Below are 24,556 nucleotides of genomic sequence, written 5' to 3'. Positions count from 1 at the left end.
AAATATTAGGTTTATATTTTTGGAATATTTATGAATAAATTCAATTATTTTAATGAAAATTTGTTTTTTAAAAAGAAAAATAGAATAAAAATTCTATAATATATATTTTAGGTTATTTTTTTTTGTTTCTGTTAAAAGGCATTATAATTATATACACTTTATTAAGTTTTTGCGAGAAAATATAATATATGAATAATAGAATTAAGTATATAATTATATTGTGCTTTATAGTTAAAAGAGCACAATGGTATTATTAGTTTTTTCCTTATTCAAAGTTTACAATATTTACGATTCATATAATGGAAAAAAGAATGAAGTTACTATTTTTTATTAAAATGTCTGCATTTATGCTTTTAATTTGGATATGTCATATTTACAATGAAGCGGTATAAAAATATTATTAAAGAAACTTTTTATTATTCGTACTTTTTCCATTTTATTTTTTTTAATACTGTTTTTTAGCATGATATTATTTGTTCTTTTATATAATAAATATTTGCTTACTGTTCTTAGAGTATGTTTAACATATCTCAGGATGAGAACTATATCAATGATAGAAAATTATGTACAAGAACTTGTCGAGTGCTAACAAAATGTAATCAGAATAGGGATTCAAGTATTGTAGGGATAAAAGAAAATATGCCAAATATTGAACTCAGAGGAAAAAAAGATATATCTAATAATGAAAAGGGAATTTATATAAAGAGCAAAAAATCAAATGGGAGTTCATTAAATACGGTTAGAGGAAATAAGAAAGATAGGAAGAATATGTCTTGTATTTTTGAAACAAAGAAATATTCTCGTGTAGAAAAGAAAATATTCAAAGAACTAGATTATATAGATTTTCTTAAAAACAACAGGATAATTAGTGATAGGATTTACCAAAAAATAATATGTAAGAAATTTGCATTACGACTTAGTGTACCTATATTATTGTTCTTGTCATTATTAACAGTATTTCTAGTAGAACTTTTTTATGGTAATGGACTTGTACATGGGTCGTTTAAGTTATTGAACTTAATAATTGGAGAAAAGTGGGGTAAATCTATAAGAGATGCTTTGCCTTCTAAAGGTTTGGAATGGTTGTTCAAACCTTTTACTAGCGATAAATCAAGTAAATCACTATATCCTTTAAACAACATATTTGGATTTATATTATATTTCGTACCTTTCATTATATTAGGTATTACACTTATATCAAGAGTTATTTATTACCATAAAAAAGTTAAAAAATATGAAAAAATTAAGTTCAGACATAGATAATATGAATAATAATGTGCATGTTTTACTTTGTAAAGGAGTATCTAATATGATGTAATGATTGTAATTTATGTCGTTAATAAATAATTATAATCGCTTACATTTTGTTAAAGAACTTTATAAAGGTAAGCGTTTTAAAAAAAAACAGTAAAAAAAAATATTTTAAGTGTTTTTATGAATTTAAATGCTTGAATTTTTTTGAATTTTTGTTATTATGTACTGTTTCATTTAACATTAAATTCTGGAATTATATATATATCTTCGTATCTAAGAAGCTTCTTATGAAAAATATATGTTTTCGTGTTAAAATTAATATATAATAGCACAATATATATAATTTTATTGATGTTTGATAATTTATATTTGATTTAAAAATAGTTACTCTCAGTTTTATGTTTTTTTCTAGTCTAAAATGATTCTTGTTTAAGGTTAGAAAATGTTTTATTCGTTTTATGTTAACAATGAATGTTTCTTATTTTGTACTCAATGAAAGTAAGTAAATATATTTTGTTGTATTGATACATATGTATGTACTTTTAATAAAGGAAAAAACTAACTGTATATTCTATAAAAAATTTTTTCTAAGAAATATGTTATAAAACATAATTATTGTGAAAACTTATACAGTATACTTTACCTTTTTATGCATGATATAAAATTGAAGTCATAAATATTTAATAAAATATTAACCTTGTTAATTATGGAATATTTATAAGTGTTTAGTAATTTAAGGACGCTTAATTTTTATAATTAAATAAAAAGATAAATTTATTTAGTATTATGCTTTATTGGGGTATTAATTCAGTCATAATAAATTAATTAAATATATATTTTAATGAAATATTAATAATATATATATTTTTTTCTTTTTTTTATTGGAAAAAGTAATTGTAATAAAGAACTAATATTAATATGTTGTATTAATATTTACTCCAAAAATATTCTCTTTGTTTTGTAATAGTAACAATTATCTACAAATTAATTTTATATATGTACAGGTTATATTACCAATAAGGAAAAAAGAAATAATTATATGTTTTCCATAATTCTCTAAATATACATTGATAATTATTTTTATGTTTGTGGTATTATATAGTTATATATATATTTTTTTTTAAAATAGAGATAACGGATTAATATGGATTTTTTTATATATATAAAATATATATTAGGCACTATAATTATTTTGATACTAATGATTCTCCTTTTTTTAATATAATAAAAAGTAATAAATATTAATGGACAATAATTGTGCTTTATTCACAGATACATCACTTAGTTATTATATATTTGATGTAATATAAGAGAGATGAATAGATGTTTTGTCATATATCCACAAAATATTTAATTAAAAATGAAATAAATTAATGTTTTGCACACAATGTATATACAATTACCTTAGATTATTACATTTGTTATTAAATTTTTTTTATTAATATATTCAATAAATGACAGTTATATTTAGCATTATTTTTCGTTATATGGTTTTTATTCATTTATAAGCCTATTTCTTGGTAATTGGGTGAATGTATCTATTTTAATTATTTATGCATACGTTTATTATCTATAGGAAAGAAAATAAAAAATGGAAATTTTCGAATTGAAAAATTTATAACAATAATAATAATAAAAGTCTAAATAAAATAAGATTATTATTTTTTTATTTTATATTAGGTATTACAATGTTCTATTAAAAAGATTAATTTTTTGTATATATATATATATTATTTTTAAAAAAAATATGAATAAAAATTACTATTTGTAACGGAAGCAATTTAATTTTACGTAGAGCATTTTTAACTAGGCTTATTATAGATGTTAAAGGTTCCTATATATATTAATTTTGAAAGGGGGAATACGTACATAATAGTTGTAATTTTATATTAGCGTTTGCCTTTATTTGTGTTTTACTTTTTATTTTGTATTTATTTATATGATAAAATTCATGAAATAAAGTATGTATTTATATGAAAATATAAATTTTTTAATATCATTTAAATTGCCTATTTTAGTAAAGTGTTTGAAATATATTTTGGAAAACTTTTAATAAGTCAATGTGTAGTACATTTATCTTTGAAAAAAAGGTAGTCTTACATCCTTAATTGAATATTAAACATATTAGAAGATTATTTATGTATACATAAGAATTATTTTTTAAGGGAAATTTTAAAATCATTTAGAATTATTTTGAGCTATTATACAATAATAATTTCATCTCATTTCAGATAAAAATTATATTTGTGAAAGTCCCTACATAAAGTAATTTTTCTTTTTTTATTAAATTTATATATAAGAGATGGAATTAGGGCACAAATAATTGAGTTCATTAAAATATTTTTATGTACCTAAATAATAATATACGTAATATAATATTATTAATTTCTATAATTACTGTGCCCGTATTAGTATCTTGTATCCAAGACATTAAAATACATTTTTTTTATAATATGAAGGAATCGTTGAGAATTATTAATATACCTAATACTTTTATTTTTTTTTGACCGTGGTGCATTAAAACGATTTATATAAATTATATATTAATTTAGTGCTTATTTTAATTTACAAATATATTATATTTTTTTAAAAGTATATTACGCGAAGAACTAAAAAAAAAAAAAGAATCATTATTTTGTGAAATATATCAAAAATATAATAAATAATTGAAATATTGAGAAAAAAATAAATAAAATTTTTTTTTTTAAATTCCAAAAAAATATATTTTAGAAGATCAAAAAATATTTATTTTTAGTAATATAGCGTGCATATAGTACTTATATTATTATCAAAATATTACTTAAATAGTTGATTCGTAATTCATATATATTATAATACATAGGTTCTACCCTTATGTACTTTATGTTATAGGCTAATACATATATATAAAATACTAATATCCTCTTTAATATAATACGTAATTTCTAAAATGATGTTTTCTTATTTAACGAAAACTTTATCTAACATGCAATAAATAATACAAGTAATTCTTTTGTAGGAATCTTTTTAATGTTATAATTATAAGAGAGTTTTATTTTATTACATTATATTTTATTATTTGTCTTTAGTATATTAAAAATTTCCTATAATAAAACTATTCCTTTAAAATGCATAGTTTGTTATATTATGAGTTAAACCAAATTTTTAATGATTGTGGTTAAAATATTATCATTATTTTGTATATTCACGTTTTTCTAGATTATATTACTCTTTGTTTAATGGAAAACTTTTTTTTTGTTTTACGTTTAGTAAGAACTTTTGTAATATGTACATTTGCAGCATTTTTATGTAAAATTTAATGAAGATTTTGATATAAATGGTTAAATAAAATTTTACTTTGAAATGTATTTTCATATAAGAACTTTGGTGGTAATAAAATCTACATTTTTGGAAAATGTAAGATATATTTTTACATATTATATATATCTGAAAATAATAATTTATGTAGTGAAAATTATTGTACATATTACACATACTATTTTATTGATAAAATGATAATTTTATCTTTTATAACATTTCATATATTAAATAAAAATTGGTTATTTCTTATATCAATAAAAATATGATAGATAAAATGCATATTCTGTATCCAATTAATTTTATTCTACATTAATATCATATATTATGTGTAACATAAAGAAAAGGATATCGAATATAAGACTTAAGAGAATAAATAAAATAAAAGAAATTACTACAAAAATAGCACAATATTAAGGCTAAGAAGTAAATAATGATAAATGATTTTATGTGCATATGGATCCATAATAAATGAGCTCACAATAATGTTTTCGTTTATAATTTTAAGTATTTTTATGCTATATTTTAATCCAATTTAATATATATTATATAAAAATATTAAAATATATAATTGAACTATATTTTTATTCAGTAAAAATTATTACGAAATTAATTTATATATTTAATTGGAACATCTTGATGTCTAGTGTACTGTTTTTCTAAACAAAATTATCGTAAACTTCATGTAACAAACATTTTTATGTGAATTCACACAATGAATTAACTAGAGAAGACAATTAAAAAGCTTAAGAAAGTAAAATATTTAAAATTTTACTTACATATCGAAATAAAAATTAAGAAATATGTGAAAATACAATAAAAAAGCATAATAAAAGAATTATTAAAAATATAGCTTTGTAAGAACAAATAAAGCAGTCATATATGTGAGGTTTTTTTACATATATAAATAAAAAGAATAAAAAAAACAAATGTAAATTTTCTTATATATGTTATGAAATATTAATTATATAAATAAACAGAATAATTATAAATTAACTGCTTATACTAAGCAATATAACAGCAATAAGTGGAATTTTTTAGAAAAAATTGAAAAGGGTTTAATTCATTTATAACATGTATAATAGGAGTTTTATTAATTCTTAAATACATAAAATTTAATGAGAATTACAATTGCTGCATTCATTTTAATGATTTTCATGAATAATTCTTCAGTGTAAATCTAAGGAGAGTTCAAAATTTTTATTATACTAATTCAACTTGTTATGCTTAATCTTATTTAACTAATCAATTTTTCTATTTACATAGTATAATGAAGGATAAAGTGTTAAAAAAAATAATGGAGGAAAAAGTAAATGTAGTAAATACACTGGTAAAGGGATAACTTCAAGCGAAATATTTATTTTTGCTAAACATTCATTAAAATCCTGAAGCTACGTTTTAATATATTGGTTAGATATACCTTCTAATTTAATATTCATTTTATGTTCAATATATTGTAGTTTTAGTACTTCTATTTCATGTTTTGCATCTATATTTTTTAAAAGATTACTTATTATTGTTGATATATTCTTTTCTGTTGATGTGTTTTGTTTGTTTTGATGTGGTTCTTCCTCTAACTTTCCATATCATTTTTCATGGTGGTCATCATCATCATGTAATGAATTATATGATTCTTCATAAATATAATTAACATTTTCTTTTAAATACGTTTGCATATGTTTGTGATTTACTTATATTTTCCCGTGTAATAATCTTCTTTCTCATATTTCTAATGTATTATTTAGGTTTATTTTCTTAATAGATGCATTACCAAAGATAATTATCTAAAAATCATTGTAAATATTTAAAAGAATATCCATTTTTCTGTGTAAATAAAGTTTTAATTTAAAAATAAAAATGTAAAATTACAAAAATTGTATATAAATTATCGTATATAATGATTATTCAACCTCATCAGAAAATTGGTATATCCATATTAAAGGGCAAATAAAAAAAATTTAATAAATAAGAAGAAATTATTTGTTTGTACCATAACATCGAATTTATTTTGAGATAAGAAATCTTTTTTGATATTATAATATTTATTAATATAATTTTTTCAATAATATTGAACAGAAGATATGTTATAATTTTTCTTTATTATTTCCTATTATTTTTAAATTTTAGATCATAAAGCTTTTTTTAATTATCGATATTTATAACATTTATCCGAAAGTAAAAGAAGAAACAATGTATTAAATAAAAGTATTTTACTAAAATATCTATGTGCTTGTGTTATTAATTAAAATAATAAAAATATAATAGTACTTTAACAAACAGTAAAAAATATATAATTATATAATTACTGCAATTACACTTTTTAAAAAAATTAATTTCAAAAAATTTATTTATATTTATATAACTTATGCATACTGATAATCTGTTTTGTTAATTTGATTTTCAAAATGGCTCAGATGTAGTAAAATTAAAGAACAAAATATACATAAGTTCGCTTTTGGAATTATATCTATTTAAATTTATGTACTACTATTAAAATAAGGAAAAATATTTTGAAACCAGCTAGAGTATTACGTAGCAAAAAAAAAAAAAATTTCTAAATAATTTAAAATAAGCTCAAATTGGAACACCAAAAATTATATATAATAACAATGGCTTAATAGAATTTAATTAACATGCAGTTTACACAATGTTAGCGATTTATATATTTTATGCAAAAATTCTTAATAAGCTGCTAACGATAAAATATATGCAATTTATGTGTGGTTATCTTATTGTTATATAATATGGGATACATTAAAGTTTAATTTTTTTAAAAGATATAAAACATAATTTTTTTATGCAATAGTGACATTTATAGAATTTAATATTAATTCAAAAATTTTAATGATACAGAAGTTCTAGAAAAGATAATAAAAATAAATATTTGAACAAGTACAAATTTTTTTTTATGTTTTTGCAATTAAAATAAGAAAATACAATAAAAAAGAAAAAAAAATTAATAAGAAATAATAATTCTATATATGATAAAAATGTTATATTTAATTATATGTATGCAATTAATGGACACCTTAAGTATGGTTTAATGTGCATATATTAGTAATTTAATGTTATAAGAAAATCTATATAACAAGATAGAAAAATGGTTTTACTAAGATATAATAGTTTAACGAAATATAAATTATGAACGAAAACGAATGAATTATCATTATGAATAATAAAGAAATAATTAGTTAAATTTATATAATGCATGCTATTTTTATAATAAAATATTGAAGTGCTATTATATTATTTCTTCTTATCATTCATATACACTATAATATTGCTATATAACTAAATCAATATAAATATATTTCTTCTTTATAAAATATTTCTGATATATATAAAATCATTACTGAATCGTTTAAAATTTCTTCATATATATTTTTTTATTATATAGTATGCGTATTTTACTTAGTGTATTTTATGTTATTCATTTATATATATATATATATATATATTAGTAAAAAATTTTTGCTTTATGGTAAATATATAATGAAATATGACGACGTATATCTAAGAATTTAATCGAAGTACTATTTATGAGTGAAACTAAGTAATAAATTCCTTAATGATATTTCTACTTAAAAATTTATGAATTTTTTCAAATTTCTATATAAGTGACCAGTGTATTTATATATGAATAAAGAGATTTATTTTTTAAAAACCATAAAATTGATTAATTTGAAAATTATTTCTATTGATATATCCTAACGATAATTTTGTTCATTATGTAAAATTTATTTATGGCTATGTATATTATGTATTAGTATTTTACAGAGCAATTCTCTAATATTAAATAAAAACCCCTAACATATCTCGTATTAGAGGGCTCTTAGCTTGGAACTCATTTAACATATCATCAATGTGAATAATACAAAGCTTACGTAAGTATCATTATTCGTAAATTAAAAATATAAAATAAGAATTATTATATTAAATAGCTTAAACAAAATGATTTACATTAATTAACATTTCCATTAGTTATACATTTTTAACATAATAATAAGTAAGTAATTAGTAATTGATGCATCTAAACTGAATGTGGTAATAATATATATGGAGTGATTTAATATATATATATATATATATATATAACAGAATAACATTAATGTATGTTAAATATAATTACCCATGAGTTTTTGAGATGAGTGCATAAGCAAAGATTTTATTTTAAAGAATTCCTATATAACATAATATGATATTTTAAAATTAATATTAACTTGAAATATGTAATGTCTACAGTTTGTTACTTCTTGAACTATGTCAGATAGGTACATATACATTACTTTTTTTTAAAAAATATAATTAGTATAAATTTAAAATTATATGTAGTGCTATATTTATTAGAAATATGTTATAAGCATAGTGAAATTTGGGAATGTTGTTGCTACAAGTAAATAAAAAATGATTAATTAATTAAATATATACATTAATTAAGAGAAAAAAAATTAGTTGAATAACAATAATGTACTTTAATTTTTGATTGAAATTATAATATATTGTTTTGTTTTTGAATTAGTTAATATTATATTTGAGGGAAATTACATTTATGTTTTTTTAAATTTTCTACATAATAATAATATTTATTTATAAAAAGTAAATTATGCATATTTTTTCTATTTTCCCAGGAAATTATATTATAAAACACGAAGAAACAAAATTTTATAAAAAAAGAGGAAAAACCTTAATAATTAGGTTCTATAATTTTAAAAATAATTTATATGTAAATTGAAAATAAGTACTAAAATGAGAATCGATATAACTTTTATTTACTTCTTAATTTCTAAATTCTTAACTAGTTTATAACTGTATTACAGAAAAATAAAAAATAAGATATTATATATGATTAATTATTTTATATGTCTCATATTTACTTTTATGAATAAATAAAAAATTATATATATATAAATGAATTTACAAGTTTATATTTTTGCCTATTAAAGCTATTTAATTTTTTATAATTTCCTCTTATAATTAATTTAACAATAACGATAATATTTTCTAAATAATCAAAAATATTTTTTAATTTTCATTTTAGATGAAATATATAGATATAGATAACAACATATCTTATGTGTAAGACACAAAGAAAAAAGGGGCATATGTCATAACTATTTTTTTTTTTTTTTTATAAATCTGATATATCACATATAAGGCATATAATATAATTTATAAGTTATATGTACCGTATAACTTAGTCATAAGATTATTTATAATTTTTATATTATACTCATACGTATCATTAATGAAAGAACAAATATATTTATTTGCTAAATTATGTATTCGTTCAATAACAAATTTATTAATCCTTATATTTGACTATGCACATAATAATGTACTACTCAATATAACAAATTAATTTATATCTTAATATGGAAATAAAATAATATATCAAGAATTTAATAATTTTCTATTCCATGGTGCATTAAAAATGTGCTTATTAATAATCATAGAAAAATTTAATTACACTTATGTAAAATATAATATCACTATTAAATTATAAAATTTCAATAATATATTACATAAAAGTTGCTTAAACAAATTAATTATTTAAGAAAAACAAAAAACAAATTAACGAATGATTTATTAATATATATATACGTAATTAAAGGTATTATTATTTAGGGTACTAATTTTCTCATTAGTATATTCCTATTTTTATTGAATTAAGGATTTATAAAAAATTTTTATTGATATTCTAAAAAAAAAAAAATATTTTATATATATCTGGAATATTTATTACATAAGTTTATTTCACATTTCTAGTTTAATTCTTATATTTCTCTTTTATGTTATGATTTACTTCACATTATTCTCATGTTTTATTCTTTTCCTATACCAGAATATTTATTATATATGTTTCACTATAATCACATGAAATGGCCTTTATATCGTTAGAATATATTTTGAATGTGTCCTTAATATTTATAGGATGTATTTTTGAGTTAATTAACCATATTTTTCTTCTTTATTCTCGTTAAGTATGGTATTTGCATATGCATTCTCTTCTTTTATCCATTCTTATATCTCTTGTCTAAATGAATTTTCACCTTTATAATCTCATATTTCCTTATTTTTAGTAACTTGTAATACGGAATTGTATATATGAATTGTGTTTTCTGTAATATATGGTTTACTATATGAATTTTCTTTTTTTTTCTATTCATTTATGGAACTTTCCAAATATGATTCACTATTTTTTATATATTTCTCTTTCTTATATTCCTCTAGGATTATCATAAATTTTAGTACAGTCATTTTTGGTAGTAATTTTTTTTTTATATATTTATGTAATTCTTCATAATTTTCTTCGTTCACCAATTCTTCTATATTTATTAATGAAAAGTTATTTTGATTTTCTTTATTTTCCTATGTATCTGAAATGTTTTTTAATTCATCAATCTGTCGGTAAAAACAATCCTCTTGCAGATATTGTTCTATAATCATACGCTTTTTTGATATCCACTGTCTCTATATATCTTTATATCTTTCTAAAAATGGAGTATTTAGAATTTCATTCGAAATATTATTTTTTAATTGTTCATTTTTTTTTATGAAAGCTTGTTCTTTTTTCCATTCATTTTTCATATTATTAAACCAATTTACTTATTTCCTTTTATCAAGAATATTTCTAGAACTTTCTATACATTTGTTGCATAAGAACTTTTGTTTCTGAATATCATTACTACTTTTAATATTTTCCATTATTAGTTCATCATTTTTTAAATTATTATTTATCTTATATTTTTCTTTTGTGAACTCTTCAAGACATATATATAAAAGTCCACTTTTCTTTAATTCTCATTCTTCATTTTTCAATTTTTCGCGTACTTCCATATGTATTTCTATTACAGTTTTAGGCGTATCGTTTTTATTTTTGAGAACTTTACATTTTTTCTCATGTCTTTTTCAAGTATTTTTATTTTTTTTATGATTTCTGTATAATCAAATATTTGTTTTTCTAAATAATTATGTGTTAAAATTTTACTTTTTATGTAAAAATGTGAGAATATTAATATTAGAAGTAATTTCAAATGTCTTCTTTTTATCTTTTCTTATTTTTTTTTATGAGTCTTATTAAAGAGTATAAAAATATCAAAAAAAATATAATTATAATATAAAATATTGAAATGATTAAATTTTTATCAAAATTTTCATATTTATATTTCATTTTACTTTAATAAAAATGGAAAAAGCAATAACTATAGGAAATATTATTATAAATGATGATTTGAATGTGTAGTGCGTGCTTACTTATGGATTTGTAATTGTATTTTAAATATTCATATAATATATTGTTATTTAAAATATACAAATTTATGTTACATTAATATTGACTGAAACTTCAGTAGATTCAAGAGAACCAGGGAATTGATATCATTAAATGATTTTTTAGAAGATGAAGGAAAGGTTTTATTATGTGTTATTTATGGGAATTTATTATAGTCACCGGATGATGTACTATGAAATACTATACGTAGATCTACAGTTTCAGCTTTAGGAAGTTCTAATGTTTTATATTGAGTAGAATATGTACCTTTAGAGTCATTATATGAAGCTCCTGTTTTTTGATCTTGAGGTTTCGGTAGCATTTTGGATTGAAGTAATATTTCAGGTTCCGGGGGTAACTGGGGTTGTGGTTGACGTGAAGATGGAGATTGCTCTTTAACTGAAAAATCAACTTCAGATTTAGTTGGAGATTGAGCATTATTTTTCCTTGGTATTATTTATGAAAGTTTATCAATTTCTTCGAGATTAGAATCAGGAAGTACGACTTGATTTGTTCCTATACATTCAGGAGTTTTGTTGAATGTTTCAGGACTGAATACGTTGCAATTGCGTAATGTTGGAAATAATATTTTGTTTTTTTTATTTTTGTAATTTTCATTAATGAAGCTTCTAAGTTCATTAAAATTGTTTTTTCTATTGTTGAACCGCTCTTTATAAGCTCTGAATTTACTTATGCAGTAAGAATTATCTTTACATTTATATGAATTATTAATTTCGCCGTGATAGTTCTCTAGAACTTGCATAAATTGTTTTTTTCTAAACAGAAATCTTCTGTATCATGTGCTAACTTTAAATAAATTTTATTTTTCTCCACTAAAATCATTAGGTACGTGCCATGTTGAGTAAGCATGTCATAATGAGGTTCGAACCAGTTCTTTAGTAATGGTAGCCATATTTATTTGTATGTATATTTTGGATATTCGTGCTTTTTCTCAATTAGGTAATAATCCAATTTTAAACATTCTCTGCTAAAGGTGTATTTTTCTGTCTCTGTATTTAAGGAGTTAATTTTAGGCAAAATATATTCTTTAATCTTTATAAATTCTATTTTGGTCATATATTGTCCCGCATCAAATGCTAGCCCACTGTAGTTCTAGTTTGAAAAAAATTATTATAAATATTTCAGGAATTAATTTTTATTTTAATAGTAATTCACTTTTTTTGCAAGAAATAAACAGTTAATGTATAAATTAAGTAATATTTAAAAACAATAATATTTACTCCTCCTATAATGGTTCTACACTATTTCGATAGCGGTTACAATTAAACATCTGAATGAAAAATACAAATTTATAATTTCTTGTTTTTCAGTATTTTAATTTTAAATGAATATATACAAATTAATAGATATTATATAGTTATTAAGTACAAAAAACTTTATGTGTGAACTATAAAATGAGTAAATATATTACTATTTATTTTATGTATTTATTATATTTTTTTACCTTAAATAAATATATTAAAACTTGAGATATATATTAATATTTTGATAATAAACCACTGTCATGCGTATATTCATATGCTAAATTTATATTTCGTATATAATTTAAAAGTCAACTACATAACAACATGAAATTGCATATAAGTAAAACTAATAAGTAACATAAGAGTTATTGTGTAATATTATCGTTAATAAATGTAATGCCCCTTTTTTTATTTTTTACTTTTTTTATTAGTTCGGACAAATATATGCATAAAAGTTCTTATATTAATATTATTAAAACTTTTTTATCCTTTGTTTTTTGAAAATATATAATCTATATAAGAATCATTACTAGTATTTGTAGTACGTTTCTCTTTTGTTATATTTCGTTATTTATTTTTTGTATAAACAATTATAATATTATAATTATTTAGTTTTTAGTTTTTTATATTTTCTATGTTGTAGCTATATGTGAGAATTATTAATATAGAAATTATGCTAAAATATTGGTATCGTTATGGAAAGTACATAAAACTAAAATGTTCTTAAGACAATTAATATCATATATACATAAATTAAGTAAAAGTTAATTATTTGTGGTATATATTATACCATTGATTAGTTTTTAAATTGTATAATTTATTATATATTTATATGTCTATATATACCTATTATTACTTTTGGATATTAATTTTATTTTTGGAAAACTTAAACATATTTTTAGTTATAATAATGAATTCAAATAAATTTGAATACTTAATGAAAATAAGAAAAATTTTTAGGTTATACTTTTAGCAAAATTAATTAAATTATATAATTAAAAAAAAAGTAGTATAAATTGTAATTTTCAAAAAATATTAATAATATTATAATTCGTTGTTAATTGAGTAATACACTACATTAATTAATATAAAAAATATTGAAGCCATATAATAATTTCCTTGTAATTATTCATAGATATATTCTGACAAACAGTTTAAAAATATGTAATTTATTTTTTGGTTTTTCTTCGAATTTTCTAATTACATGAAATATCGGCGTTACACTGTCAATAAATATTTATTTAGCATGAAAAATAAAAACGTTCAAGTATTATTTTATAATGATTTTTAAGATATAAATTTGTAAATGAAATTACAGAAAATTTTTAAATTAATATCAGCAAAGCTTGTTCTATTAGAATATAAATATATTACATGTAATATTAATGCTTCATTTGAACCAAGTACATATGTGGTAGAAAATAGTGAGCGAGGATAAATATATGTATATATATATATTAATTGTTAATGAAAATTTGTACACATTTACTGGAAATAAATGTTTAATTTACTATATAGTTATGTTTTATTAATCTATTTTTTTAAGGAAATAATGGTTTTATTTATTATTAGTTTGTTAATTTTGTTTTACACAATTTTTTTTTTTTTAATCTCTTACGTAGTATCCCATTTTATTTTAAAATATTTTTCCCAATAACTATTTGTACTGGAATAAATATAAAAATAGTTTTTGGTGTTTTAAAATATTATAAACTAAAAAACTGTTATACTTAAATATATTATATATATAGAAAAAATAATATATTTTGATTTTTTAGTAATGGGGGAATATATCGCGATAGAAAGAGAAATATGAATTTCTGAAATATATGAAAGTATAATGAAAAAAAAGAATAAAATTATTTTTCAGATATTTATATAACAATATTTATAATTTTTTTCTTTTTTTTTTTCTATTTCGTAATTATATGATAATTTTTTTTATCTTTGATGATGTATTTTTCATTATTTTGTTTTTGAATATGATTAAAATTATTGTATTATATTGATGATAATATATTGCATTTAATTAAAAGTAATGCAGTATTTATTAAAGTTCCCATAAATTACTGAATACTTTTTTTATAGTAACATGAGTAATTCATTTATTTATTTAAAAAATAATATTTGAAATTAAAATAGTTAAGTTGCTAATATATATTTTAAATATCAAACTGAATAAGAGAATTGAAGTATACATACATAGCACAGCTTACATCACACAGTATACATAAAATTATTCTTATTTAATATTATTTAGTTACTTGAAGTAACATATTATCGTTTTTTCTTACTTGATATGACAAAATGCACAATTGAATAACTGTATTATATATGATTACAAAAATGTATATGGGCATTTTAATATATCTTTTATATCATTTCATACTAGAGTTTAGATTTTTAGATATATTGTGATATTAGTATCAGTATTAAAGAATAATATATATGAAGTATATTAGATAAAAGTTCATTTTATTATAAGTATATTTAATATTTCTTACATATTTTTAGTTATACATATAAATAAGCAGAAACATAATATTATACATGGAACATTTTTATATATATGATATCACTGTTATATTTTAATTAATATCTTTTAATAGAAATGGATAACATATTTTCGTTCAATATGTAATTTACTTAATATCAAATTCAGCAATAGAATGGACCTTTCAAAACTTGAATACTATAATTTATTACATACATAGCGATATTGTTATCCGAGTATCAAAAATATTTTCCATATAATAATCCTACATTGATGTACAGCTATTCTAACTATTACGAATATTTAGTTAATTTAAATATAAATATATATATGGATTACTACTTTTGTTAACACTACTCTTATTAAATTATTAAATTGTCTTTTTTTTTATATATACAGCTATATATATTACATGGATGGATTGTTTATTACAAATTTTATGCATGTAAATTACATCGTTGTTGTTTAGTTACATAACTATTAGTTATCCAATTAAAGTTATCACTTTTTATATTTTGTCCGTCTCAATAACTTATTTTTCATAAAATGTATATCTTTAAATTTAGTTTATATATTTTTCTATATATTGTTGAACTTGTTCATATATTGATCATTATAATTGAACTTTTTTTAGTTTTTTTAAGATCATATTCGCTTATATACTATTACATATAAAATATTATCATTAAGAAAATTTTTTACGATACCTTTTTTTTTTGGTATTTTTAAAAATACAATTTTTTAACTTATATAAAACTTTATTTAATAAGAACAAAAATATCTATTAATGAATAATTATAAATTATATTTTTGTTCAGCATGATATGATATATTTTAATTGGAGCAACTAGAATATATCTGATCACTTTCAGAAACTTTTTTGGTTTTTTTTTTTTTGATCTACTAAATATTTCAACATACCTTTAATTTTTCTTATTAAAAAAAACAGCACTCTCATAATGGAGTAAAGTAATAATAAAAATATTACATGTATTCCTGTAGAATTGTTACACAACTGCAATTTGTTATAGTAGTATATTACGTGGGTTGTACAAGAATATTCTCTTTTTAATGTAGAATAACTTATATTATTAGAAGAGGGAAAATATATGAAAAACATTGCAATAAATCCTGATTTAATTGTTGGAAATTAACATATAAATTCGAAGAGAGTAACATAAAAAAGAGTTTTTTCTGGTGAGTATAATTATACAAATGTCGACATTGAAGGGAATGGAAATTAGTGATATTTTTTATATTCATGTACATTATTGAAGAAATTTAAGAACGATTTACTTCTGAATAATGTCACATGATTATTGAGATTAGAATAATTATTTTTACACTTTTACAATATTTACAGTATTCAGTGGAATTTTGTACAACACATTTATATATATATATGTATTATATAATCAACTATATACTTCAGAAGAGATAAGAAGACTTTTTGATTTATGTTAAATATTGGAACCTTTTAGATATAGTAAAATATATAATTCTTATGCATAATTGTAAAACAATTTTTCTTTGTAGAAGAAAAAAATATATAGGTTTCCCTAAATAAATCATAAATTTAATCAGGTGAGCAATATATTACTTTCATTAGAAATTAAATATTAAAATGAATAATTTATTTTTTGTTATATATGGTAATTTATAGATTATATAATTATGAAAATAATATTTTGAAAATTGAATTATAATATTACTTCACATTTATTTTATTTGTATTCAATAAATATTAATAATATAATATATTAAATATAAAGATGGAAAAATATGTAAATTTTGTGAACTATATTTAGATATCTATTTATAAAACAGCACAAATGTCTTGCAGTATGTATAATTAATATGAATAATATTAAATATTTTATTAGGAAATTAAACCATTTGTATATAATTTCTTAATTTAGGAAAAATATTAATTATTTAGGTAAGTAACTTTATATTTTTTGAAAAGATATCTCATAAAAATGTTTAAAAAAATGAGTGTTTCCAAAAATGGAAAGGTTTATTTATATATAAATGTTTATAAGCATTTTGTTACATTGTGAACTCATCACACATAATTTATTAAATAAATTATAAGTGGATTATTATAAATTTTTTAAATGAATTAACATATATTTTAGAAGGAAAAGATAATTGACAACGCATCAATGACTTTATTAAATTGTGCAATAACATAAAAGGAACTAAATTAAAAACTTCATAAACAATGTCACTAGAAATATATGTATATATATATTATAGCAATAGAAATGTAATAATGAACATTTTTTTATATTTATATTTTTTTGTTTTTGTAATTTAAAATTATATTTTAAACTTAACATTTTTTTTCTATTTTTTAATTTTTTAATTATTCCCTTGGAAGCATATGCTTTTAGAAACAATAATATAAAGTTATATATTTAGATTGTTACAATAATCTTTTGTTTTTATATATTATTTTTATAACTGTACCTCTTGTCTCTACATTGAATGAGAAACAGAAATGTAGGAAAATAATGTATCTTTGCTGTTAAAAATGCTTTTAATAAACTATTATTTCTATATTTTTATCGATTTATTCTCACCTGTAACACTCGTTCCTAACACTATTTATTTTTAAAAGAATAAATAATAAATAATGTTTTAGTTTTAGAATTATAAATAGAAAAATTACCAAGGTAAATGTTTAAGTATATTATATTGTTATACATTATCATTTGTTATGTACATATTATATAATCTAGATTATTTGTAAATTTATTTTATTTAACATATATTCAAATTAATTTAATTACATTCAATATTTATATTCCAATTTTTCTTTAAATCTCTCTTTTTCTTTTCTTTTTTATAAAATTATATTAATAATTCTTGTAAGTATATGTATTTCATTAAGAAAAACAAAATGTAAACTAAGTGATAACATTTTAAAAATTTCTCATTTAAAGATAGTTGTATAAATTAAATTTAATTAAAAATAGTAATTTTCAAAAATTATGTTACAAAAATAATATATTTCTTTTAATTTGCCTTTAAATATATATTTCTTCAATCTTTAGCTAGTATCTTATAAACTTGGTTTTTTAAATATACAATAGACCACATAATATACAAGTTTTAAAATTTACTATAAAACAGAATATTGTATAAAATATTTCTTTTTAAATTATATTTTATATTATTGTATTGTCATAATATTTAAAATTTTATTAGTAATAAAAGATTTTTCCTAAATATAATGTTTCTGAAATTAGAATTGTTAAATGGAAACCTTCGTCATAATTAAGAATTCTTCCCTTTCTATATAGTGCATTGAATTATCTACATTATATATATATTATATTTCAAGTATAATAAATATATTGGAGTATTATGAAAACATATATACTTTTTTTTATTATTTTATTTTAAAAAGGATTAATAGAAATTTTGTATAATTACTGTATTTTATTAAATAATTTAATAATACATTTTTAATATTCATGAAAGTATTCAAAATATATATTCTAATTAATTTTTTTTTTTTACATATAATATTAAGTAAAATTTTAATAATATATTTTTAAAGTTATTTTTCATTTTCAATTGTGTAAAAAGTACTATACTACTATATATATTATGAAGTTTTTATGAACAATTAAAAAAATAAAAATGGTGTCCTTTATTATTAAAAGAATATTATATCGTTTTTAATTTTTTCCTAATTATATATATTATAATATAAAAAGTCTATATGATGGAACTAAAAAATAAATTGCTCTTTTTTACAAAAATTACTTTGTTTATTTTTTTATACTGGATATACCATTTTAACTATGATGTGGTATGATAATATTAAATGTAGTATTATTATGATTTTTATTGTTTTATTTTTAGTAACTCTTTTTTATTATTAATATATATTATATAAATTTTTAATACATGAATATATACCTTATTTTGTTAGTGTATGTTTAATAAATCAATAGATAGATATCACAGCCTTTGTAAAAATTTAGATAAAAGAACTTATCGATTACTAAAAATATATAAACAGGATGAAAATTCAAATATTTTAGAAATAAAAGAAGACATACCAAATAATGGTGAGTACGATAAAAAATATACATCTTACAGTGAAAAATGTGACAAGGGGAAATAACGATTATTAAATGAAGCTTTACCTAAGAATGTTAAAGGACATAAAAATGGCATGAAAAATAAATCTTGTAAATTTGTAACAAAAAAATATTCCCATTTAGAAAAATAAATATTCAAAGAAGTTGATTATATAAATTTTATTAAAAGTAACAGGAGAATAAGTGATAGTCTTTACAAAAAAATAATATGTAAAAAATATGGTTTACAAATTGCATTATCTTTATTGATGTTCTTGTTGTTATTAACAGCACTCATAGTAGATATGTCCTTGAGTTTTTCAGGAGGTAAGGGGTTTTTGCAATTTTTAGTGTCAAATGAAGATTTAGAATCGTTGTCATCATATTTTAAGGATTATTTTGATGAATGTCGAAATCGATATTTAATATTATTCAAACTACGTTTGATTCTTCGAAGAATTCATTTGGTCATTTCTTTCATTTTATAATATATGTCTTACCTTTCTTTATGTTAGGTGTCATACTTATATTAGGAGTTGCTTTCTGCCACAAAAAAGTAAAAAAATTTGAAAAGATTAATTTTAGAAAAAGAAAAACTATATAATAAGGAAAGTAATTTGTTCTTTGTAGATATCTTTAATAAGTGTTATTGTATAAAAAATCTTTATTTGTATATATACTTATTATAAGCATAGCTGCTTATATTTTATAAATATATATAAGTAACACTAGTCTTCTGTAAAAGAACACTAAAAAAGATTCTTTTTTTCTGTGAATTTTAATGTTTTCATATTTCTAAATTTTTATAATAAAGTATTGTTTCTTCTTGGTTAAATATTATGTTCTCACATATGTATTTTTGTATTTAAATAGATTCTTCACGAAAAATATATATATTAAAATGAATGTATAATACTATAATTCATTTATTTTTATTGATGCGTGATAATTATATTTTTTTATGATAATTGTTTCTTTTCATTCATTCTAGTCTAAAATTATTATTTTTTTCATGTTATTAAGATAATGTATTATTAGTTTAATTTAAGAATAAATGTATGCTGTTTTCTATTTAATGAAACAAAATGAATGTATTTTATTGCATTGATATATATATATATTTTCTTTTTTATGAACGAATAAACTTTATTTATTCTATAATATTAGCTTTATCGGAAATGATTTTTAAAGCACAATTACTATAGAAGCATTTTTAATATAATTTTCGTTTTTTTTTTTTATTATATAAATATGAAGTTATTAATATGTAATAAAAAATATTTCTTTTAATCATCATTTATTTATAATTGCTTTGAATGATAGGAATTACATAACTTATAAGTAAATAATATAAATTCATTTATTATTATATTATTTTGCTTGAATGTGATGTTGATTCAATTTTGATAAAACAAACTAAATGTATATTATATTAAAAATGTATAAATAATTAAACTACATATATTTTTTTTATTATTTATAATTTTTAAGTATTATTTGAATGTATAAAGTTTAATTACATATGAACACGTAATATCTACGAATCCTTTTTTTTCCTTTTGCATAATTGTAGACATCTAAAAATGTATTATATATAAGTAAAAATCGATATTATCATTATGAGTAATTAAAATAAATATATGCATACTACGATACATATATGAGTATGTATTTACTTACATATTTGCGATATTTTCGATCTTTTTCTATAAGCATATTATGTAATAGTATTATGTTAATATATATAAATATAATATAGTTAATTTTGAACATTACCATTTCTTTTATTTTTATAAGGCTAATTTTTTAAAAATAATAAATATAAAAACAAATTAATAATTTGTTTATATATACTTAATAAATATAGCTTTTTATTTCAGGTAAATATCATGTAGTATGAATTGATTACTGTAATTTTAGTTTAAGTAAAAATTGTATGTAGGATATTAATAATTTTGTGTATTCCCATATTACTGCAAGAAATAACAATATATAGTTATTTATTAATTTATTATTATACTTATATAATTGCTGATATAATTTTATTTTATCAAAATTACTTAGAAATCTAGTGTAAAATAAAATTTTAATGAAAATACAGAAATTTTTATATTTTTGACAAAATTAAACAAATATATTATTGAATTAATAATATTTTTATGTTAATATGTCATGTACAAATCTTCTTTTTTTTTTAAGATATTTCTTCAATATATATATATTTAATTAAAAAGAAGAAAAATTAAAGAAAAAAACATGAAGTCAAATTAAAATTTTCCCATAACAAATAATGTCATATATAATATTTTATTACATTTCGTCATTATTTAATATAATGATAAAGAAATAAAAAATCAGCTTTTATTTATGTTTCATATATATATTTATTAATAGTTTGTATATCATTCTATAAATTTCGTTTTTAAAATATATTAAAATCTATAAATGGTGAAAATACATAATTACTAAATGAATTATGATATATAATTAATACAGAGTTAGAGTTCTATTAATGATATCTTTATTTATTATTTCTATTTCCACAATGTTATAATAATTAATATTTTTAACAAAAATTTTTTAGAATGAAATAATGTTCATAGAATTATATTTTTTTCACAAATAATAATTAAATTCTGATTTTATTCCCTTAATAAAAAAAGAAATTCATTATATATATTCTATACATTCTGTATTCCTTATATATTCAATATTCAGAATTATTATGAAATTATATATATATCTTTAATTTTATTAAGATTTCAATAAAAAAAAAATTTTAATAGCTAAACTAAAGTAAATAATTAATTTGTAGGTTTTTAATATTTATGAATTAATTCAAAGTATTTTATTTTATTATAAATTAGTTTTTTAAAAATTAAATTAAGCGAAAATTTCCATATTATAATTTTATATTTATTTTTCTTTGTTTCTATTGAATAATAGGTTATTGTTATACAAATTTTATAAAGTTTTTATGATAAAAAATAAAAAATTAAAAAATACTCATAGTATACTTTATTATTTGAAGAATATTATATTATTTTTAATTTTTGCTTTATTGAATATATTAAATAACGATATAATGAAACAAAAAATTAATTCGCTCCTACTTATTAAAATTGTTGCGTTTATACTTTTAACATGGATATACTGTGTTAATAAGGATATGGTACAATAATGTCATTTAGAGACTTTTGCCTTATTCATACTTTTGTTATTTTATTTTTAATGGTACCATTTTTTATCATTAATTTATTTATTATTTAAATAACAAATATTTACATTTTCTTTTTAGAATACGTATAACAAATCTATTAATCAGTGCTACAAACTTGGTAGAAAATTAGATACAAGAAATTATCGATTACTAGCAAAATGTAAAAAAAATAAGAATTCAAATATGGTGTGGTTAAAAGAAGATATTCCAAATATTGTGGAATACGAAAAAAATGATATGTCAAATAATGAAAAATGGGCTAAAGGAAGAAAAGGACAATCTGATAGAAGTATATTAAATAAGGCACAGTACTTCATAGAAGTTGTAGATTATAATAATGGAATGTTTGATGGAAAACATTTCCATTTTGAAAAAAAATGGATTAAAAAAAAAGATTTTGATAATTTTATTGAAAAGAACAAGAGAATTCGAGATATTGCATTAAAAAAAATAAAATTTAGAAATTACGGGTATGGAGTTGTTATATTTTTTCTTTTTTTACTAGTAGGAATAGGATTACCCTTGTTACAAGGAAAAGGGTGGGTCATATATAATGGTAAAACTGCTCTCAGTGGTTTCGATTGGGTTAAGGGAATAGCATCTAAGCTAGGTGGAGCACAACATTATTTTTTTTTAATATCATTTAGTGTACTTATTATTATATTAGCTATCATAATTATTAGAGTTATTCCTAAGATTTTAAGAAATAATGAAAAATATAAAAGAATTAAGTATATGAGTGATATGTATGAATAATAAGGAATATGCATTTTTCTGTTTTGTAATTATTAATATGAAGGAATATATATGATGTATTTAGTGATATGTTCTTAATAAACTTAACTATAATTGATACAATGTTATGAATTCACATTTGTGCATTTGGTATTTTTTATACACAAGCGTAAAAAATTACGTTCTTGGTCTTTTTTAAAATTTGAATATTTAAAAATTCACTAATTTGTATTTAAAAGAATTATCCATGCTTAATTGATTATTTTTGAAATAATATATATTTTTTTATGTATTTAATTGGATTTTTATAAACTGTATATATATTTACGCTTTTAAATAAATATATAATAGCATAATTTACATTGTATAATAGAACTAAGATAACTCATATCTTTACAAAAATATTTAGCTTACCATTTTATAGCTTTCTCTAGTTTAAAAATATATTTTGTTCAGATTATTAGGAAAATGTGTTATTATTTTTAATTTGGCACTAGAGTTGTCTTGTTTTGTAATTAATTAAAGCTTGTATTTAAAGATTTTCGCATTAATATGTATATACATATATTTTTACTAAAGAAAAATCTTAATATGTGTTCTGTAACATATGTTCTATGTAAAATATGTTATAATGCATAATTATGTTAAAAAAAAATTTTAAAGTACTTTTAGTTTTGTATTCAAGGTTTAGGGTTTAGGGTTCAGGGTTCAGGGTTTAGGGTTCAGGGTTTAGGGTTTCAGGGTTTAGGGTTTTAGGTTTAGGGTTCAGGGTTTCAGGGTTCAGGGTTCAGGGTTTAGGGTTCAGGGTTTAGGGTTTCAGGTTTAGGGTTTAGGGTTCAGGGTTTAGGGTTCAGGGTTCAGGGTTTAGGTTTAGGGTTTAGGGTTTAGGGTTCAGGGTTCAGGGTTTAGGGTTTAGGGTTCAGG

The 24,556-nt window shown here is 19.2% G+C and overlaps 4 protein-coding genes across 4 annotated transcripts; 3 read left to right on the top strand and 1 right to left on the bottom strand.

Annotated features, from left to right (window-relative positions):
- Positions 1-299: 299 nt before the first annotated feature.
- MKS88_001271 (fam-l protein) lies at positions 300-1,263 on the top strand (the record flags this gene model as incomplete). The annotated part of the gene is made up of 2 exons (XM_067214183.1): positions 300-386; positions 514-1,263. 2 exons carry the CDS (start codon positions 300-302, stop codon positions 1,261-1,263), a joined length of 837 nt encoding a protein of 278 aa, XP_067074644.1.
- Positions 1,264-11,978: 10,715 nt separating this feature from the next.
- MKS88_001270 (STP1 protein) lies at positions 11,979-12,584 on the bottom strand (the record flags this gene model as incomplete). The annotated part of the gene is made up of 2 exons (XM_067214182.1): positions 11,979-12,179; positions 12,324-12,584. 2 exons carry the CDS (start codon positions 12,582-12,584, stop codon positions 11,979-11,981), a joined length of 462 nt encoding a protein of 153 aa, XP_067074643.1.
- Positions 12,585-19,316: 6,732 nt separating this feature from the next.
- Positions 19,317-20,281, top strand: MKS88_001269 (fam-l protein; the record flags this gene model as incomplete). The annotated part of the gene is made up of 4 exons (XM_067214181.1): positions 19,317-19,403; positions 19,527-19,665; positions 19,969-20,118; positions 20,193-20,281. The coding sequence occupies 4 exons, from the start codon at positions 19,317-19,319 to the stop codon at positions 20,279-20,281; spliced, it is 465 nt and encodes a 154-aa protein (XP_067074642.1).
- Positions 20,282-22,762: 2,481 nt separating this feature from the next.
- Positions 22,763-23,653, top strand: MKS88_001268 (fam-m protein; the record flags this gene model as incomplete). Its single annotated transcript, XM_067214180.1, has 2 exons — positions 22,763-22,849; positions 22,976-23,653. 2 exons carry the CDS (start codon positions 22,763-22,765, stop codon positions 23,651-23,653), a joined length of 765 nt encoding a protein of 254 aa, XP_067074641.1.
- Between the last annotated feature and the right edge of the window lie 903 nt (positions 23,654-24,556).

The sequence above is a fragment of the Plasmodium brasilianum genome, chromosome 5 (assembly GCF_023973825.1).
Source record: "Plasmodium brasilianum strain Bolivian I chromosome 5, whole genome shotgun sequence".
Taxonomy (NCBI): domain Eukaryota; phylum Apicomplexa; class Aconoidasida; order Haemosporida; family Plasmodiidae; genus Plasmodium; species Plasmodium brasilianum.
Note: the sequence above shows the minus strand (reverse complement) of the source record. Positions and strands in the feature narration are given on the sequence as shown.